General features: G+C 35.9%; 2 protein-coding genes across 16 annotated transcripts; both read right to left on the bottom strand.

Annotated features, from left to right (window-relative positions):
* Positions 1 to 101: 101 nt before the first annotated feature.
* LOC122570328 (14-3-3 protein epsilon) lies at positions 102 to 6,152 on the bottom strand. Its single transcript, XM_043732485.1, has 4 exons — positions 5,934 to 6,152; positions 2,790 to 3,096; positions 894 to 1,237; positions 102 to 168 (listed from the first exon to the last, which is right to left on the bottom strand). The coding sequence occupies exons 1-4, from the start codon at positions 5,995 to 5,997 to the stop codon at positions 113 to 115; spliced, it is 771 nt and encodes a 256-aa protein (XP_043588420.1). The 5' UTR covers positions 5,998 to 6,152; the 3' UTR covers positions 102 to 112.
* LOC122570324 (oxysterol-binding protein 1) lies at positions 5,932 to 21,729 on the bottom strand. Of its 15 annotated transcripts, none has more exons than XM_043732470.1 (13): positions 21,303 to 21,435; positions 20,334 to 20,495; positions 18,357 to 18,422; positions 15,417 to 15,622; positions 13,104 to 13,354; positions 12,570 to 12,762; positions 10,728 to 11,008; positions 10,401 to 10,636; positions 10,046 to 10,322; positions 9,581 to 9,960; positions 9,277 to 9,497; positions 9,077 to 9,187; positions 5,932 to 6,276 (listed from the first exon to the last, which is right to left on the bottom strand). In XM_043732470.1, the coding sequence occupies exons 1-13, from the start codon at positions 21,344 to 21,346 to the stop codon at positions 6,257 to 6,259; spliced, it is 2,448 nt and encodes an 815-aa protein (XP_043588405.1). In that variant the 5' UTR covers positions 21,347 to 21,435; the 3' UTR covers positions 5,932 to 6,256. The 15 variants fall into 15 exon arrangements, with proteins under 15 accessions (XP_043588405.1, XP_043588409.1, XP_043588412.1 ...); XM_043732474.1 differs by lacking the exons at positions 5,932 to 6,276; positions 21,303 to 21,435 and adding exons at positions 6,749 to 7,203; positions 21,577 to 21,729; XM_043732477.1 differs by lacking the exons at positions 5,932 to 6,276; positions 21,303 to 21,435 and adding exons at positions 6,749 to 7,203; positions 21,442 to 21,546.
* Positions 21,730 to 21,947: the final 218 nt, after the last annotated feature.

Here is a 21,947-nt window from a genome sequence, read left to right as displayed (position 1 = left end):
GAACTGCCACCTGCTGAATTGTTTTCTTTTGCTTACAAGTTATTAAGAGTTTTTTGCTTTCTTGTGTTTTTTCAGTTTTATATGCGCAAGATAACACTCACTACAGTTAGAGTTACGATACGTCCTGATCTTCCACATCTTGCAACTGCTCCTTCTGTTCGCCCTCCCCTGCGCAACACAAGAAGAAAATTCGTTAATAAACACATTCCACTTCAATCACGATAAAATACTGGTTGTACAACCCAGTAGGGTAGGGTCGGTTCAACTACTAATCAAAAACTGGGTGTGAGTTATTTTGACCCTAACCTGCTAATTGTAGGATCTAAATGGTTAAGGAGGAAAAAGGAGAAGGATCGATCGGATTGCTCACCAGGTGACTTTATAATGCAAGGGCGTATTGGACAGGATATGCCTGAATTCAAACGTTGGTGGAAACAGCCGCAGCCTCGTTTTCGCGATCAGCCTCGAACTCTAAATCACAGACTAATCATTCTAATACCCCATCATCCATACACATATGATCTCAATAATTAAATTGAAAGTCATAATGCAGAGTCATTTGCGATCAATGGATTAGTAACGTAATATAAAATTTGGAGCTTCTAAAGGAGCTTTACCATCCCAATATCATCTTTCCTTCAAGCGTCGAAACTTTCAATTGCATTACTTTTATATCATTCTGCATAAAATATAAATTTTATCACGAAATAAATCAACCTACTCTTCCTACACGAGTCTGTTGTTTTATGAAAAATCTAATATAACGAGAAGATTTTATCGCGCTGCTGCAATACATATTATTGATCGTACGACGTCGCTTCTACAGCCTGGTGTAGTGGTGGTGAACATTTTAAACGCAACGAGCGGTTTTTTTCACGAAAAGATATACTAACCGTCTCCTTGCATATCCGACGTCCAGAGAGTAAGATTGTCCCTGAGAAGCTGCATGATGAGGGTAGAATCTTTGTAACTCTCCTCGGACAACGTGTCTAGTTCCGCGATCGCGTCGTCAAAGGCAGCTTTCGCGAGACGACATGCTCTGTCGGGACTATTGAGGATCTCATAATAGAACACGGAGAAGTTGAGCGCCAATCCTAAGCGGATGGGATGAGTCGGTGGAAGGTCGGTCATGGCGGTGTCGCTCGCCGCTTTGTAAGCGACCAGAGAGTTTTCTGCCGCTTCCTTCCTGTCGTTGCCGACGGCGAACTCAGCAAGGTAACGGTGATAATCGCCCTTCCTACAAAAACAAAAGAGTGGAAATTTGAACCTGGTCAACTTTTATTATAAAAAAATTAAAAATTAGATATCAAGACACATTTTCTATCTTTTTATACAAATTTTGTACAAAAAGAATTTTGAAACAATTCAGTTATGTTGCCAATTAATTCTATTTTATCAAAATTATATCTTTATATGGCCTTGCAGGTACGCCTGGGATTTTTCATTTATTTCAAAATTTCCAAAATACTGTTTGTCTTAATAATCATACCATTCGCTTCTAAAAAATATTGCCAACTTATAAGCTATTTTTAACAGATTTACGTCTTTGAATAGACAGTAGGTTGTTTCCATCTTCAGTTGTATCATATTAAAATCCTCCCGTTTAATTCTAAAGTGATATTAAAATCAGAAAATCAACAAAAAAATACTTATCACATTTAGCTTCTGTGGTTTCCATATATATATATATATATATCATGCTAATCTTCAGTTATAATCTGTTACTAGAATACATAGAGTATAATTTCTTAAAAGATTATGATCTCGTAAAAATGTCTCAGCCTTGTTAAGAATTTCCTTCGCTAGTTTCTTTCATTCATGCCCGGCATATTTTATACAACATACGTGTATGTTATTAATATTCATTGTAACATTAAGTTTAATGAGCTGCGGCGCATATGTTCGTAAAAGTACTGATTATTTGTAATTAAATCGTGCGAATCGCGCACAATACACAAGGATGGTGAAATCGACGAGCTAATTTCAAATATTAGATAAAAAATTTCCAAGAGACTACTGTACACAAATATTCCTTACTATTAATACAGTACAATCAAATCTCTAGCTTATTCATAAGTCATAGTCGTTAAGTAACGAGTATCGTACCGTCATTTAATTATCGAAACAGTAGCTGAAAGTTTTAGAAAATAATATACCTCAAAAATCAGTGACCGAAACGGAAAGTTCTTCCGTGTTGCTTGTTACTTCTTAATTTAAACTGCCTCGCTCTCCAGAATCTTGAATGCTATCTTAAAAAACTAACTCTCTTTTTGACTTTAGAATATAACTCCAACGATTCCACAATCGATGACATTCAACATACAAATTAATTCAAATATTCTGGTCAATACTCTTTTGGCCTTAATTCAATTTGATACATATATTAGGTCGTCCGAAAAGTTTCTTTCATTTTATAAGGAAATAATGGATGCATAACATTTTTCGTTTTATATTATTTTATCGAATTACGTACGATCCATTTTGTTCTATCAAAATAAAGATCACAACGTTCGACAGATTAGGTTTCATGTTTGTATAAAGATGTATCGTTGTAAAAGACGTGTCTGTAAAAGAAAAACACTTTTCGGACAACCTAATATATATATATGTAGTAATTGTTTCGTAATAGCACGTGTAACATACCTCTAATTTAAAAAAATTCAAACACGAGGAACTTTAAATCTTTCAATATATGTATCTTGAAAACTAAGAAAATGTTAAACAGAACATTCTTGTAAGAATACAAAGCAAAGATGGAGTTCCCGGTTTAAGGTCAGCAGTTTTCTTACATTTTGTAATAGAAGACTTTCGACTCTCCAGTAGACGCACATGGGAGCAGATGTTTGTCCAAAACTCCGAGGATATCAGCGCAGATGTCTTTCAGTTCCTTTTCGACCTGAGATCGGTACTGGCGGATCATCTCCAGCTTTCTCTCGGCGCCTTTGTTCTCCTCCTTTTGTTCAATGCTAGATATTATTCTCCAAGACGCCCTTCTCGCTCCGATCACATTTTTGTAGGCGACAGAAAGGAGATTCCTCTCCTCGACGGTCAGCTCCACGTCCAGCGAGGCAACCTTCTTCATCGCCTCGACCATTTCTGCAAAATCACGCCGGCGTCGCCGTCGACGAAGGTGTCATTAAATTGAAATTTTTACAATTTCTAAGGAATAAAGGATAAGCAACAGTAATAAATATAAAGAATGACAAAGAACTGTAGATAAGATAAGAAATTAATATAGATAAGATAAACATCTTTTTTAAACTAATATTTTGCAAATAGATTTCAAAAGATCTTTTTTTTCAAATATTAAAATTTTGTTGAAGTGATGAAAATTAAGATGAAAGAATGTATGTTCGATGTTTTGATAAAGGTATCGAACTTACCGAGGTATGCTACATGCAATCATGGGAAAGTAATGAATCGGAAATGATTTATTGATTATTAATAAGTGGTTACCCTGTGTGTAAATATATTATTAGTTTCATCTGAGATATTAGAGAGGCTCTGCGCGAGAAAGAGGATAAAGTGGCGCACAAGCATATATTAACCTGCTGCCCCTTGAACTTTGCAAGGAAGTTGGTTAGTATTATGTATTTATTATCTATAGATACACAATGTTCGAGAATAATGATATCGATCTGGGTACACGTACTTTAGTCTGCGTCTCATTATTCGTATCACTTGCAGAAAATAAATCTGATTAACGATACGTTTACATTGTCATCTATCATTTGAAAAATGGACATCAACTTTGATACGTCAATGCGTTGTCGCATCTTATATTCAGGCGACATTAAAATCTGTGGTTCCGCGATAGGATCGATAGCTGGCCGTAAAAGTTATTACGGGAGCGGGCAATAAGCGGAGAACTGATTAAAGACGATGATGGATACGGGCTCCTACTTCCGGAATACAAAATACAATTCAAAATCTCTCAAATTCTTTACGATAACTCTATTCATAAAAAAAAAGAAAAGGGGTTGCCCTTAGAACAATCAATTATTATCATTGAAGTAACATAATTCACCGACCATTAAATGTATAAATATTTGAATTACAGAGAAGATTAATCTATATCCTCTCTTTATTATCGGCCGGCTAAGATCAACAGAGGTTTCATGATGACATTTATGAGAAGAGATCAGGCTCAAGTTCATGATGGTTCCGGACGGCAAGAATTACTGTGAACATGGTATACCCGGTGACGGAGGTGTACAGAAACGTAGGATAGCTAGTACAGATCAATACTTTCCTTCTGCTATGGCTCCTCTTTTCCCCCACTCTGCCCGCATATCTCACCCCTTCCCGTTCTCACCCTCCACTCGTAATCTCGCCCGTCGTCCTTTCCTCTCCCTTCTCTATCCCCCTCCGGTGTCTTGCTCTCGCTCAACCCTCAAATTTGCCCACCGCCCTTCCTTCTCCTCATCCCGGGAGAGTCGCAATAGCTCCTCTCCCTTCTACCCTGTCATTCTTCACGCTTAGCGGCCGTTTCAACCAGGGATCTCCTACATGCCAGTATTTCTACCCTTTAATATGCCTGTCTCGATTAACGTGTTCACGCGGTGACGAAAACGGCGAAATTATGAAAAACAGCTTCGCAGAATAAATGAAAACGCTATTCCCTTTGTCCGCGTCGTTAGCTCGTTCCTTTCTTCATTTTTGACCTTAAAAACGTGTAACATGGTTTCTAGTAATTTTTAGTTTACTAAAGTAGAATATATGGGATGAGTTTAGGTATGAGATTGCTAGAATGTGTATCTATAAAGAATTTATTGGAAGGATTTTCTTTAGTAAAGAACTTTCGAAAAGAAATGTTACAATTCGCTAGCAAATACATTCGGATATGCTTGTTCTTAAAATGAAACTAGTTTACAAGACATATGAGAGACCAAATGGTTACAAGAAATTTGTATGTAGATATATTGTACTTCCGCAAAATGTCAAACGCGTGTGCTTGATTTGCAGGCTCGATAACATCCCACGAGACAAAGCGGTATTTAGTAAAATACATCTAGGGAGAAATGCAAAACGAGAGAGGTTTGTGAAACGAAGAGATTTGACGGTTCCCCCTACTACCGCAACGAGTGACCCCACTACGAGTTGCTTTCGCCAGAAGCGATGTAAAAATTTCTACAATCGAAATTATTACCTTACTGCGTAGATACTACGTAATAAGAAATGATACACGAGAAAATTAAATATAGAGGAAAAGGCTACGAGGCTAGAATTTTCCGAAAGTGTTATCGTCGATTCCATAGATCGGTCGGTCGATCGACTAAATGATTTCTCTCGGCTTTCAAGGCCAAATGCCACGAGCAGAGCACGCGTTACTACGTGTCTAAGGAGTAACCCGGCAGCGATTGGTAAGTATCGTGCCGTGTCTATGCGTCATACACGTCGGTGAAGGACCGACTTGTCTCGTTATCTTGCGAGGGACCCCGTAAAGTAATGAACACAGCACGCCTAGCAACGCTGTCTCGGCGTTAGCTAACTTGTTTCGACGAAACCGATATAACCCAAAAACGACGAAACTTTTTTCATGCCTTCTTGCCCGATCCTTCGAAAGAGCTCTGGATAACTTGAGTATCTTGACAGATTCTAACGAGCCTCAAGCTCAGTGACAGAGAATCTAAGAACAAACCTACCCTTTAATAAAAAAACACCGGTTACGAACCGGCAACTTGGCCAACACCGTGTATGGATTAGTCATATTTGACGTTTCACAGGCTTTTGACAGATCCAACGAGACATGATCCCAGTTCGAGGTTCTCGATTCTCAGAAGAGGATCGTTACATATCCGATGAAATCGTACGGCAGGCACGTCATGAGGGCGGTGCTACCTCCTTTCTCTTTGTGGCAGTGCTTTGTGGTCGATTTCGTGGATTTCATTTTGGCGCAGGCCGGGTCCTTTTCCCGGAAAATATGTACTCACCGTCGTAGCGTTCCGCTTGCTCAGCCAATTTCGCTTTATAAACGTTGTCCTCCCGTTCCGACATCTTGGATGCTTGTGGATTTCACGGGTAGACGAAAGGTTTCAGGGAAATCGCACCAAATACTCGTTTCACCGAAATACGTACACCTCGTCGTACAGCCACTCGCAAGCTCACTGACCAAGATGGCGGCGCCCGCCAACAATCGAAAGCAGTTCCCACTTCGCGCAGCCTCTGCAGACGCTCCACTCGCCATGCGCTCTCGACGTGTATTACTACGCGTGACGTCATCCGATTACCGACGCCGCGCGCATGTCGGTTCAATTCACTGAATATCCGGTAAAACTGTAGAAACAAAAATATCGGCGTATCTATCAGACCGTTTTCCTCTTAATTACGATAAGCGAGGAATTCTTAATATATGTTTCATTCATACGTCATAAAATCGATGACGTCTTGGTCTTATCGGAATAGGGAACTAGATGCGAAAAACGCGGAATGAAAGAGAAATTCTTTAACAAATATTTCGTCCTTTTCCATCATACATGTTTCCATTTTTTTATTTAAAGTAATTTCAGTAATAAGCTCTTCTTATGTTTTACGAAAATTGATTTTATTTTTTATAACGGAAGTATAATAAAGGTCATGGATGTTAATGATTTCGCGCGCGTCAGAATGAAAAGCAAACTATAAAACGAAGCAGAATAACATTCCAATGTATTCCATTGTAGCATGCGAGATATCAAACGATGGCTTTTGGTAATGGTGGGTAAATGGACCGATCGTTGGATAGTAATGAAATATTCAATGATAGATATTACCCGTTCAAGATCGTATTTAATTTGTTACAATAAGTCAATACAATTTGTTTGATGGAACAAAAAGAAAACTACAGTTATTTATCGTATAAATAATTGCACCATATTCTTTTTTGTGCGACCAACGGGTATTACATAGGAGATGCCAAAAGGCAATTATGTGAATGCTACGAAGATATTTTCTCGATTTTTTGTAGCGAAGCATTTTGTATTTATCGTTCCACACGAATAGCTAATGTACAAGCACTATATAATTCAAATATCTGTTCTATCCGTCTTATTGTATTTTCTTTAAATTATTTATTTTTATAGTTAATTTATATTTATATGTATACAGATATATCCGATTATAATCAACTATTAAAATTATAATACAGCCAAATACTTAATTATAACAATCATTGTAGACATTGGTTGCAAGCTAGATGTTCCGTTGAATGCGGTCCTATACAGACTGAAATATATAGTTGTCAATATACAAATACTATGAACGGAACAACTGTATGATGTGCTCATAAGAGGGATATACAATGGGTTTTATTAATTATCATATGTACATACGAGCATACATACATACATGCATACATACATACACACATACGTACGTACGTACGTACATACATACATACATACATACAAACATACATACATACAGCAAACAAACAAACAAACAAACATACATACATACATACGTACGTACGTACACAATCACTCGCGCAGTTTGTACCTGTGTATGGATGTGTGCGTGTCTACATAATGTAGCTTGGAAAAAGGACCTGGGCTTTTAATGAATGTTAATGCTCTGAGTTGAAGCGTTCCCTTTAAAAAAAGTGAGAAAGAGAAAAGAACTTACTACAACTTATGAGCCTTTAGTGTGACTTTATATTCTCCTTACACTCTTCCCGTAATAATATTGATTATGTTTTGTAACATTAGCTCGACGGAGTGTATAGTAATTAGGCTGGTTAGGTAACCAGTCAATATTTTGTGGAACATTCAAGAGTCTACCTCTGCATGATAAAATGCAGAATTTTGGAAGCATACTCATTTATACCATCTGCTTCTTCTTTCTTATTTTCACCGTATGTTAAATAGTAACAAATACGCCATTCGAGTAAATCACCGAGATGATGTTTCAACATAGTGAGTTCTCTCATTGCTACGATCACTTTATCCGCAGGAACATTTCTTTTCGTAGCGGTTACAGATTGTCGTATCAACGTAAACGAATGCCACCTCTTATCCAGTTTTTGTGCAGAGGCTAAGACGAGGCAGTCGAATGAACAGTCTGGCCGCATCACACGTATAAATAACCAATATCGTAAAAACATGTTTACCTATTAATATCTACTTTAAATAATTCAATAAGGCTTTAGTTACATTCAACGCGATTATTTCTTACTTATAATTTACTCAGCAATACTATTAAAAATTTAATTTCAATTAATTTTTTGTAAATATCTTCAGCATCGCGTCAAGCATCAAAAATACATTTTACAGTCTATGTAAGTACTTTCCGCGATGGATACGTGATAACCATGTTATCAGAAAGTTATGGAAATTTTCCGAAATTGCGATTACGATCGGCCTCTTAGAACTTATAAATTCAGTTCCATTTTTTAAAAAAAGAGAAATTTAAATATACCTAAATTTGTTAAAAACAAATTGTGAATACTGCAATTGCATTAAGTGGGTTCTCGTATTCAAACTTAAACTCCCAATAACTATAGTTTTAATTTCTAATATATTATTAATGTTCTCGTAATAAAAATTATCATTGTTATTGCTATATCAGTTATGAACTGAATTAACAAAATTTTCGCGCATTATTTGCTTATCATCGTATTTAGATTTCTCGTGAATGTATTATGACACATTTAGCTTAATAATGGAACCTAATAAGAAATACAGGAAATTTTTAAGCCTATACAAATATTGTATGCAAAGCGCTAATTGGGCCATATGGATAGTATATGATAATGTTCTTGGTTGTTTAAAAAAATGGACAAAAGAGAGGGATGCAGCGGCAATATGAACAGACAAAAGGATGTGTAGGAGAATGGAAATAATGATATACTACAAAACGCTCATTTTATGTGTTAGAATGCCAACTTCGACCAGTTCATTGGAAGAAATAACGACTATACCATTGTCCTCTAACAACCCGATTATATCATATCAGCATTTTTTTTCAGAAGCAGTGATTTCTAAATCAACTATCTTCGCGTAAAACAAATTGAAATATTTCTGCATTGTATATTGGCGGTCACAATATTGATATAATTATATAGTAAGCTAAAATATGTTTGGACATCGTGACCAATCACCTTTACTCTTACATTCCCAGTATTCACCACCGTATACGTAGCACAGACTGTCCGTGTAAGGATCCTGCTCTTTCTTAAACCATAAAGGTTCGTAAGTTTCATATGGTAAACCTAATACAAATTAAATTTTCAATTATAAAATATCTCAATATTAAACAATTCTACCTTTAATTATTTTAGAAAATATATTTTTAGAATACCTTGAACGGCCGCTTTTTCAGCTTCGTGTTCCCTTGCACGTCGAACAGCTCTTTGTTTTTCTTCTAATCGAAGTTTTTCCGCATTCGCTTTGTCCCATTCACCATTTTCCATTAATCTTTGATCAGGCCTAAATCGAGAATCTGTTGGAGCTATACCTTCCTCAGGCTCATTAAGTTGACACGCTAATTCGGTGAAATTATAATACTTTTCGCTATCTTCACTGTGATAGTGGAAATATTATAATGCATGAAAATGTATGAGCTTTCTTCCTTAACATAAACCTTAATTTAATAAAATACTTACGATGGCATACGACGTTTCCAAGCGAGTATGTAAGGCCCTGTTTTGTATACTGGATTGTCTGGTGTACCAGACGTACTGATAACAGGAGCGATTTCTATCTTCGAGTCCCACGTACCTTGTACTACCCATTTAACTTCATTACTTGAGTTCATGACTACTCCTTTTACTTTACGCTGACTATCTCTCGAAAAGTATGAATAGGGCGTGTATTTCAAATGGCACTTGATACCTTGTTTGTGATTCACAATATCTGTATCACCACTTTGATCAACCCATAATTTTCCTACTATAATATTGTGTACCGTAGTAGTAACTTTTCGCCACGTGTAGTGGTGTGTACCACCTTCCATTTCAAGATGAGCAGTTCCTAATGGTATTACCTATTGAGCCATAACAGGATTAAATGTTGAACGTTTGTTTACAATATTAGAAAAGGTTGCTTCTTTAGTGATTTATAAAGAATACCTGGAGGTATTTCCCACGGAATTTAGATGCCATGGTAAACTCTTGCCAACAACGCCACTTTCGGCCTTCGCAATGTTGCGCTAACATTGGAGGGTGATGAGATACCTGTTCGGAAATCGCACGCCATCCTAGGTCATCAATTCGATCGCATTCATACGTTTCACCTAATAAAGGATTGAAAGGTTTGCCAGTTCTGGAAGCAGTTGTGGAATAACTAGATATGGTAAATGCAGCAACATAAGCCATTTGTTCATAGCCATCTGTACATTCTGCTGCCCTGTAAGAGATCAAAATAGATATTTTTTCTTTCTTTTTTATACACAATAAAATAAATAAAAATTGAGACAAAGTATACCTGTCAAGAATATCTGCATATTCATAATCTTCTGTAAGCCGTTGAAGCATACTAAGTGGCTCAGAAAAATTGACAGGCATTGGAATTTTTGACAAATCTTTGCCAATGCAATTTTTCATAATACTCCATAAATTTAATGGATAATTTGGTTTCTCAGGTACTCTAGTTCTCCGTTTTTGTTTAAAACCTGTCACCCCGGTGCTGCCACTGCTGCCATTGTTAGACTCCCAATTTGTCTGATACAAAATGGATGAAATTACATAAAGATAAATGAAAAGTCAATTTAATTAAAGTTTGATAATCAAATGGTAAGCAAAATTCACTTACATTGTCCAGATTGTCAGTATTTGCAGCAGTGGTATGAGTTACTACTGTAGAATCGGTCACAATGCGAAAGGAATTTGTGGTAGCTGTATCTGACAAAGGCAAAGGTGTCTGATCTCCTTCTGAACTAGAGCCATCGTCACTACCTTGAGAATCAGTTCGATCTCTTGAATTATTCGCTTGGACACCGGGTATACTCAAAGTAAAAGTATCAGATTCTTGTGCATCATAAAACTCAACGTTATCTTCTTCGTCTTCTGATGGGGAAGTTGTGACTGTTGTATCTACAAAGATAACCAAAATTTTGCTTAGTTTGACTGAATGGTTAATTAAATAAGTAGAGGTAAACGTATATATGCAAAGCTAAATGAGATTTAGTTAATCAATAAAACAGAGACAGAGTTATTCAATTACAATCTTACAGCAAACTTTATAATTGAAAATGGAGATAAACCTTTATATATCATGACTCATATTCCTTGTTAGGATTAGAGATAAAACGCGAATACATAAACATAAAATACAATTAAAGCTATTATTAAGATTACGCAATGGAACACATTTCGCGCCAACGAAAAGTGTAACACAAAGTGAGAAATTTATTGAACCTATACAACCGCGCATGCCACTGCTCAAATTTATTTCACTTTACTTCTCTGCTTTGAAATAATTCTTCAACCCCTCCCCTGTTCTTATTATTTGTATCACTCCCCTTCCTAACCGATTGAATCGTGGTATGACAACTGGCTGTTGCCATTAAGTTGTACCGTCCTCTACCCCCTCCAAACTCGGTCCACACCTGCAGTACTGGTTAAAGTAACGAATAATGAATCACTAAAGATGCTCGTACACTGTGATTTTTTTATAGGCAACTATAATGTACCACCCATTAGGTTATGCTACGTTCGAGAATAAGTTCGGCGCTCTTATATATTTTGGCCCTTGCTATCAATTTGATTGAAGCTGCGGACCGTTCTAAACCCGTTGATGATAAACTTCTTCCCTTCGCCCCGTTTAACTATCAGTTTAGCATCTTTCCACTGATCCTCTCGTCGCACAATCGTCGATGATTTCGACGCTCGATTCAGCTTTATCACATTGAATTTAATGGTAATGTCGCGAAAAAAAGCTGTCAAAAAAATATTCACACAAAACGGAAATTTGCAAGGCCATCTGAGTCTGATGAAGTACTAAACTTGGGAGAAATGAAAGCACACCCGTGCATGTGTATATTATGTATATATATCTCTAGATGTATATATATATGTACATATAAGCCTTGTATACATTACTGTAATATGCCATACAATATATGTAGTAGAATATAGAATATACTGCACGTCTTGCATGCATAGACTTTAGGCTGCATAAGTCGCGACACTGTTCAAAGCAAATAGAGTTTCACGACTGCCATCTGGTTAAGGAACGATAAGGCACTCGAAGGCGCGAAAAATCAAATTCACGTGCTACACAGCTAAGCGTATAATCAAACAGTCGGTATATTAAGTAAGATGAAACTATGCAGCTGTGCACTATTATCCAATGAATACAGCATCTCTCACTCGGTAGATACACGCTTATATGACCATGTGTATTTAACGTACATTTCTATTAGAATCTCAGGTCAATGTTACAGAGTTAAAAGGCCTATAGCACAATCAGAGCATTGTGTTGCGTACAATGTACAAAGGTAAAAGCTCGGCACAGTGTGGAAAATTGACGGAACACTCGGGTCCGTTCTTCTTAGCATCGTACACACAACGATTGTTCGCAAACGCAACACTTGCATCAAAATATTAATTACAGCATTAGCAATTGCGTTAATATAAAAAAAGAAATTATTACGCGAAGCTCTGTGTCCCCCTGCTGGAGCTGCCGATGGTAGGGCATGTTGTGCAGCCTCTTCCAAGTGAGAATGTTGCCTGGCCAATTGTTCGACCATTTTTTCTATTCGCACTTTCTGGTCACGCTCGTGCTGCAGCATCTTCTTCCATTTTGGTTCTTGCTGCTGCGCTAGTTGCAAGTAGTCGTGACTTGCCTGAAATCAGAATTAGTTCTCCATGTGATTTTATAAATATACATATACTTCCAAAATCAATATCTTTCATATAATATTCAGATTTTTATAACTTTATAAATTTAATGGAAATGGAAATAAATATTTGGTTGTATTCTATAAACCAATAACATAAGCAACTACACCGATAAATTAAAAATTCTTTAGAAATATTAATTAGCACATAAGAAGAAGTCTTTTGAACCTAATATTTAGCGACAAAGCAGCACGGTTGCTACGCGCAGCGAATGAGCTAATTTTATACATCGTTGGCCAGAAATTTTCATCTGTATATTAGTCTTAACGATGGCCTTTCAACTTACATTAACCATAGCACCGGCCGCGATGCGAAAGAGCGTGGCTCGTTCACTGACTGTCTTGACTTTCGCAGCTAGCTCAGGCGACGGGGGCTCCAACGTTTCGAGCTCGTTTAAAACTCGCTGAAGCATAGTCCCTTTCTTTATCAGTAAATCATTACACGCCTGCAAGTTTTCTAAGCGCTGCGATAAATCCTTCACAGTAACCTGTTCTGGTTTTTGACTATCATTATCCTGAAATTCTTCCTCCTCTTCTTCTGAAACAAATTTTACTTTACATAACGTAACTGTTTTAACGTCCTCTAAGAGCAATTTAACTCTCATTCAACTAAATATTTTATTAAAGATAACGGAGAGTCTTTCATTGTCTATGATACTTCAACAAAATAGATAGACAAAGATGTCTGTGTACAAATATATAAGTATTTGAATGTATTATCTATTAATGAAAAGGAAATGTGTAACAACAGAGATCGATAACAAAGGAAAACACATAGTAAATGTAGATCAAGACATGTTTGCTTTTCCTTTTGTTTCGCTTATCATCCAGACTTCCTCATGCCTCGTGTTATCTTTTATTGAAATGCTTTATTTGTGTAGAAAAAATTAAGTATTCAAGAAAACAAATTTATAAATTTATAATAATACAATTTCAATGGAGATACCAATTATTATGTTCTAAAGGTTGCTGATCTTTTTAGTAATATTATAAATTGTATCTCGAATGGTAGGAATGATCATTATGTCATTGGTATATTAAGAATATTTAGCAAATAACTTGTAAAATTCGCAACTACAAAAAATGAAATTCATTGTAAAAATGAAATATTATCATCAGTATTCCATTTGGAATATTTATGCATTTTGTGTATTTTTAAATATTCCATAGATGCATAAAAATTCCGCAGTCTAACCGTTAGTTAACAGATACTGCAGGGACGACCAGCTTCCATAAAGAATATTTGAGCGTATCTTTAAGTGTTTTAGATAAAAAAAATAGCATTGAAAAAATACAAATCTACTTTATCTCTAATTCTAAATTACAATTAGGATTTTCATGATTACATAATTCTATCTCGCGTCGATTAAATCATCATTTATCTTCGTGAAAAACTGCCAGGCTGTCAATTGCGTAAATGTTAGAAGAGTTACTATAGACAATTGCCTTTAATGCTATTTCATACGGTTCGCAAACTGTTAATAGATTCATTGATTCTTCAAATAGCAAATGATTCCTACTCAGTATTAATAGCCAGTAAATCATAAGAGAGAAAAAATCAGTCAGAATCATGCGACTCTAAATCAAAATCGTGTATCGTTTATCGAAGATGTTATATATAATTACTCAGTTATATATTATTAAACTGCTAGCGTGATTTACGATCGACTGATATCGTCTGCAAACCTAATATTCGCAATAAGAGACACCTACTGCTCAATCAGTCTAATAAATACGACCATCGTTGTCCTTTAACGAAAATTAGATTTCCTATGGAATTCAAAGTTAAAGAGAGCGTGATAAATTCCATTTTTAGAAATAACGAAGTCACTTCTCTTTCCAGACGACTGAGCCTCTTCATTTCCTCGTTTGTTAGAAGATCAAGACGGAGAACTGTTTTGAGGAGTATTTACAGCCCCATGAATCGTTCGTTTACAGAAATGAAAAGCGGTGTTGTTATTAACATTACTTAAACTACATTTCTGCACAATTTAAAATTTTCCCTGTTAGTCCCAAGTTTCAGCCCAATTTAACCCTTTTTCAGCTACAGTAACTTGCAAAAATATTTAAACAATTACAAAAATTTTGTACAAATAAATTATACAGAAAACGTCTTGAAATTTCCTTCACACCGTAATAAGATACGACTATTATGATTGTAGTGATAAATTGTACGTAGAAATGTACATAAAATTTTCCAGAGATCGCGAAAGTATTTAAACATTCAATTATCCATTATATTCATAAGCCTGAAAATCCAGTGAGACTATCTTTAAAACTTATTGTACAATTCATACCGTGTACCAACTATTTACCGAATTTATGTTTGCAATAGATGCCTTGCAACTTCTATATACATTATCAGATCGGTTTCAAATTTTACCACTATAATTATGATAGTAGTATTTCATTACAGTATTAGCGAAATTCCAAAATGTGTCGTATACAATTTTCTCTGGTAAGTATTGAAATATTTTGACGAGCCACTGTAGATACATAATCGATAAAGATTGACGATTTATTCTCTCTCTCTCCCTGCCCCTCTCTCTCTCTCTGGTGAACGCCTGATAGAAAATGGACGATATTTCGTTGATACAGACCAGATTCCATCGCCTGGATGGCCTTGGCCTTCGCCAACTCGAGGGCCGTGACCCATTGCTGACGTTCTACCTCTGTCGCCGCCTTGATATGGAAGGTTTGCGTGCCACCGTTGCTCACAACGAACGTGCAAGCGTCGACGGTGTGTATTAAGGCCCCATGCAAGGATATCGTGCCGCGGCACGTGTGCGACATCTCCGTGGGATTTCTAAACAGAGAAGGAAAATAGCGACAGTTCCCCGGACATATTCTTCAATCGATTGAGAACCGAATGACACAGAGAAAGACAGACGTGAGTTTGCAAAATTAGTCCGTTTGCTGCGTCTAATGCAAGCCTGAGGTTTATCCAAGCCAAAAATAAAACACTTCTGATTCGCCCCAGAAATGATTACACGTAATTAGATTATACGCAGGCACGAGGTTGTACATGTTACCGTGAAAGTAATTAATCCTTCCGACTCTCTCTCTCTCTCTCTCACTCTCTCACTCTCTCTCATTCTCTGTCTATCTCGGAAAACTTGGTCCTCTCTTGAGCAAAAATTTAGATCTGTTACAATAAATAAGATAATCAAATAATTTATAGCTTATGAGATTTATTTTTGTAACGTTGTACCTTTTTAATTATCAACTTGCGACATGTCAAATTTTAATAATAATATTAGTTCAACTGTACAAGAAGGCTCTAATATTTGTTCAGTTAGACGCGTGATCGTTTTACTGTGAACTTCAGCTGAAACGAGGCGACAGAGTAGGCTTAACTCTACAGTAACACGAAACTTGTACACATAAAATCTCTTTAGTCAGGTTGGTGTATATAAAATTTGGTTTTTTTGAAATTAGACTTTGATAGACCAATAAATCTAGTCTATGGCCTTATTGAGGTTTTATTTGAACAAAGGAAATTTTATATCCACCAGTCTCATCTTACTAAAATTCCACTATTAAAGCAAACATTTCTATCGTTCGCTAGGTTCTATCTGATGGCTAACAGTAACTCCTTGCAGTGATTCTATGAAACCGTAAGAGATTTCTACAGAACCATGCTATGGGACCATCTATCTGTTATATAGAACTATCAAACTAGATACTTTCACCGTAACATGTACAGCGTAGCAAACGATATGAACACACGACAGTCTGCGTTAATCTGTGGCACTATGGTGTGAATACTCAAAGAGCTTTGAAAACGAAGTTCGTGTAAATAAAATTAGTAGGAGGTCGATTAACTCTTTTTCCAAGCAGTCCCATTACCATTTGTACGACTATGACACCACCATATTTTCTTACACACAATCTACAAAAAAAGGAACCCAATGGTGTAATTTGTGTGAAGAGAAAACAAAAAGGGGCACAGGAAAAAAAATAAAGAAAGAAAGAATGTACAATGCTCAATAGCCGGCCTGATGATTAAAAGAAGGGGAACAGATAGCTCGCGGATCATGTCATGCACTTTAGGGTCAACGGAATTAAATCTAACACGCAAGGGATCGAGACTTTGTACACGATGAAAGAATAATCATACTCATGCTAACGCGTTCAGAAATTATTATTGCATATTGTCCGCATAGACCACAGGCATTCGCGCAAAATTTGTTTCTTCTGGTTTTTTGATTTTCTTCCTCCTTCCACCTATTATGATAAAAATTTGTAGAACTCGTCATTGTATTTCGAAACTATTTGACAGTAAGTAAGTAATCTTAACTATGTGTTTTATTGCAGTGTGAGGTACATGTACTTATGTGATACAAATCTATCGATTGTAGAGAATTCGTATGTGTATTCGATGGACGAGGGAGGTGCGGGTATATAAAACATATGAACATAAATTGTGCGCATAAGTAAAACATCGAAAAGGCAGAACAACGAATAAAAAATACATATCCATAAAAATAGTCGCATCTCATCGTTTTATTGTCGTTTTGTTGGACATTGTTTCAAGCGTAACGAGTAAACGATTAGATAAAATGACTGGGCTAAACACAACAATCCAGTATAAATTGAGAGAAAATTAAAGTGCAAAGTGTATCTTGGAGGAACTGATATATGCTTTTACTGGCCGATAATCTTACACAATTGAACAGTTATCAATGTTATTAAATATTAACGTTTAAATAACAAGGCTACTCTTACTTAAAAAAAAAAAAAACTTACTTTGCTAATATTAAGAAAGATATTACATCAACAAAAGATTATTACGTCACTGTCTGAATATTACGGAACCAGAAGTAGTAGAATAGGAAGAATAAATTCTGCATGCGTTATGTAAAACAGGGAATAAGTTGACCGAGGAGAATTCGCATTAACCGCGTCAACAACAATTAATCAGTGAAATAAATATTTGTTTCCTCTCTTGAAACTATTCGACAAATTAAGATTATCGGTATTCCTTGATACCAGCTCATCTATTCGTGCTATAATTATTTCTTGGAACATTCCCAACGAGCCAGTAAAAGCTTTACACGGTCTGCAAAGACCTTCGGAATACCTCCTCAACAGAACTGGAACTATTAGACAATATAAAGCAGTGTGTGTTTCATATTTGTGTGTGGTAAACATGTATATATGCACGTATATATGTACACATAGAACATAAAAAATATACAAGTTTTACCACCTTTTTAGAGTAACTGAGATTTAATTAAGAAGAGAGGGGTGGACTGAGGAGAATCGGTCTGTAAAATTAGATCTATGATAAAAGGGTAAGAAATGGACAGGAAGCAAGTAAAATTATTAGGAATATTGACAATGTTGTATTAATAATACGTAGCTCAAATATATATATACATATATATACACATATACATATACATATATATAATATGGCAAGGACTGTATAATGAAATGAAAATGAAAACTCGAACATCGTCTTTGTCTGTTTTAATTAAAAAGTTTGATTCAAAGAATAGTCAGGATATTTCGGTTTTTTCGATAATTTTACTTACTCGGAGGCTCTGCCAGCCTTCCGCTTGCGTCGTGTTGATATCTTTGGCCCCCCTGTTGGTTCAGCCCTAAACAGTCCATAAAACAAATAGACCCTATTCACATTGTGTAATATTGTATCGAAGCGGTAAATTTTTTTTATCTGTTTCGAGAAAAAATTGTATCTCTGTCGCTGTTTATCCACGAATTTTCGCGATATAGCGATGTTCCTTTTCTTTCTTTCATATTTCGTTTCTTGATTACTTTCTCTCTCTCTCTCCCTCCCTTCTTCCCCCCCTCTCTCTCTCTCTCTCATATACACACATACATTCACTCAGTCTCTTTTTCTTTCTATTCTCTCCTGTTTACATAGCAATATAGCCAACAGTGCAACCATCACGTTCGTGCGTTGCGTGTACACACTTTGTGCGAGAAGCAGTTTCACCGATCACGAAGTTTGAAAAAATTCGTGTAAAAATAAAGTTGCAAGACATTCTGTTTTTGCAATTTGGAAAGGCGTTGCAAACTCAAATCACACAACTGTGCCAAGCGGAAAATTAAAAGATGTGGGCATTGCATGTTGTCAGGGAACGCGCATGTTCTAAATATAAAGAAATAGAATAGTGGAATCATCGACATATACGTTATACTCGTTTAGAACTATCTCACCTGTATCCACGACCGGTAACTGTGAGACCGGGGTGACCTAAGTTTCGTCCGCGGAAATAAAACGTTGCAACACTTTTTACGTGACTAACGATGGTTAAATAATGTTTAGCGATTTTTTTACTTTCCCACATAACTATATACAAAAGTAAACCAAAAATCATTCAATGTAAAGTTTCGCTGTACTGGAAAAAAAGAATAGTAAAAAGGCAAATATGCAATAAATCTTCTCTGATGCGTGTGATATATATATATAAGCGAGTATGTGTGTATGTTTGTGTATGTGTGTATATATATACACACAAAAAATATGGTCCTTGCGACCAGCCACTCTTTCTTTCAATGCTTTTCAACCATTTTAACGTAGATCTCAATGTATTCTGCGGCATGTACATGCTCAAGGATGTTGCTCAAACTAAAATGGATAAGTATGGAATATGTAAATATGAGTTCTGGACAAAATCATGATTAAGATTCAGTTAAATATACTTGGATAAACCATATCAATAATATCCATGATCCAGCCTTCACTGGCTGCTTATATACATGCAATTTCAAACTGTTAAATGTTTAGTATTGTATTCACTTGTTGTGTTCTTAAATACCAATTGTTCAAGTCATTGACAGAATCACAAGCATGATCGAACACTATGTCAGATACATAATCCAAAGCTGTTCCTTAAATTTTTCAATGCAAAATCCTTTTCTTTAACCCATAATTACACGATGACTTAGTATCATATATAAGTTGAAAAACAATATTTGTACTTATAGCATTACATATATAATACACAAGATGAAAGCATACGCATGCAGTTGTAAACATGCATGTGTTTATAAGCATAACATTATGCTTATATGTTACATTTCATAAAAATGATAGATTCATTCAAAAAATTTATAACTTTTCTTTGTTTAACTAGAAGTAAAATATTATAAACTAAACTCAATGTGACTATATTTTCATCTAATATATATATGTAAATAATAAATACCTAATTAAGGTTATATAGCTATGACAGTAATCATTACAATTTCTTGTCAAATTTTACTCCGATATAAAATCAACTTGAAAGTGTAAGATTCTATTAGAAAATATAGTGCTTTGGTAAATACGTAATAATGAAAAAAAGGGAACAGCTCCGTATTGTATCCAAATAAATTTTCTCTGTCAATAATTGTTATTATGCTGTTGGAAATCACATCACGGGACGGGAACCCGTGTTAAAATATCACGTTACGAATAGAAATCGCATTGATTTTCAGCGTGATTGAACACGCGACGAAAAGTGAAGGTAAACTTAAACGAAAGTAACTGACACGTAGAAAACTACCTGTAATACGACAGTAGGCCATTTGACAGGACGAACCATCTTCGTTGATAACCTTTTAAATAATTAGTCCATTTAAAGAGCCAGCCTTTCATCTCCTGTGTACCGTGTTGTGCCTTCGAGTCACCCATTTTTGTATATGTTGCGTGTTCGCACGTGTTTTTCCTGAAATTACAATGCACTCCAATATCTGCGTACACATCACCCGTATCGTACAGCCACCATTTTGGTATTTTTCCAGCCCACAGACTGTACGCTCTCAGATCGAAATTCGTACTTATACACACTGTTTGTTAGTCGCAATAACACCAGCAGCGATACCAACAGACTCGAAGAACGTGCCTTAAAAGCACGGTATTTGGATATAGTATGGGTCTCTCCTTTTACACAGCGTGGTAACCTGCCACGTTCCTTAGTGACGGCGCCTAACCTTTATTACCGAGTCACCTATATAATGTTCGTGTATACGAACACATACAAATTTGATTACGGGTAATCTGTGATTTTGCAAATTTCTTCGATTCGTTCTCCTTCTATCCTTCTCGTTATTTTTCATGAGAAAAGATCGTTTCAGTGTATCACAAACAAATATAATAATCGATAGCTTATGCGATGATAAAGAACCTTTACACGATGAATTTCGAGAGATAAATTGTAATAAATGTTTTTGCAATATGTAACATATGTTGTCTTTGTTCTCTTAGCATTATTTGGACTACATCGAAACTAGGTTGTAAGTTAACGAAAGAAGTTACTAGTTGTTATCGGAACGAGAAAGATCGTATTGGGTCACTGTCATTCTTGACGTTTTCCTATTTGATCTTAAAACGAGAATTCTATACATGTCACATGTGTTAAAGTCATAGTCGACGATGCCAAAGTCAAACAATGGAACATACATATAATTATTTAACGTCATACGGATAGATTTATCACGCGACAGGAATCTAACAAAATTCTTTTTTTACGTACTTTTTAGAACGAACACGCCAACGAAAAGATATTCGTTCTGTCATTTGGCGAAATATGCGTACGTTCTGCTGGAGCGAATTGCCCGAAATGTCATGAAGAAGCACTCAGTACACTCTTCGATTAGATGTTTGATACTGACCATTATCTTCAAATGAAACCAAGCTCTTAATTTATCTGAGCAGATCACACGAGTAAGAAGTGTTCGAGTGCCTCTTCGTTTTACCGTACGAAGAGTATATTACGAATTTCGATGTATTAATAACTAGGTAGTCACCTCACGTATTCGTAATGTATATATATGAAACACAGAAATGCGAAAACTTCGATCGACTACATGTATTAATCGTTTGATTCAGATAATTTAATGTTTCTTATTTCGATAAGGTTTAATAAGCAAAGTTATGAAAGATAGAGTTCAATGTTATTTTACTTTATCGATAATATGAAAACGAATACCAACGTTACCGACTCAACTCCCGTCATCCGTCATCAAAAACGTGCTAAAATCATCACTGTAAATCACAGGGGACGCAAAAACCACTACTTCTTCTCAGTCGGTATTTTAGTACAAATGATACAAAATCTCCTAAGATATTACATATGTGTTATATTTAGTTTATGATTGTAAGTTTTAATTTCATTGAA

Source organism: Bombus pyrosoma, linkage group LG8 (assembly GCF_014825855.1).
Source record: "Bombus pyrosoma isolate SC7728 linkage group LG8, ASM1482585v1, whole genome shotgun sequence".
Classification (NCBI taxonomy): domain Eukaryota; kingdom Metazoa; phylum Arthropoda; class Insecta; order Hymenoptera; family Apidae; genus Bombus; species Bombus pyrosoma.
The sequence above is the reverse complement of the archived record's forward strand: the minus strand, read 5'-3'. Positions and strand labels throughout refer to the sequence as shown.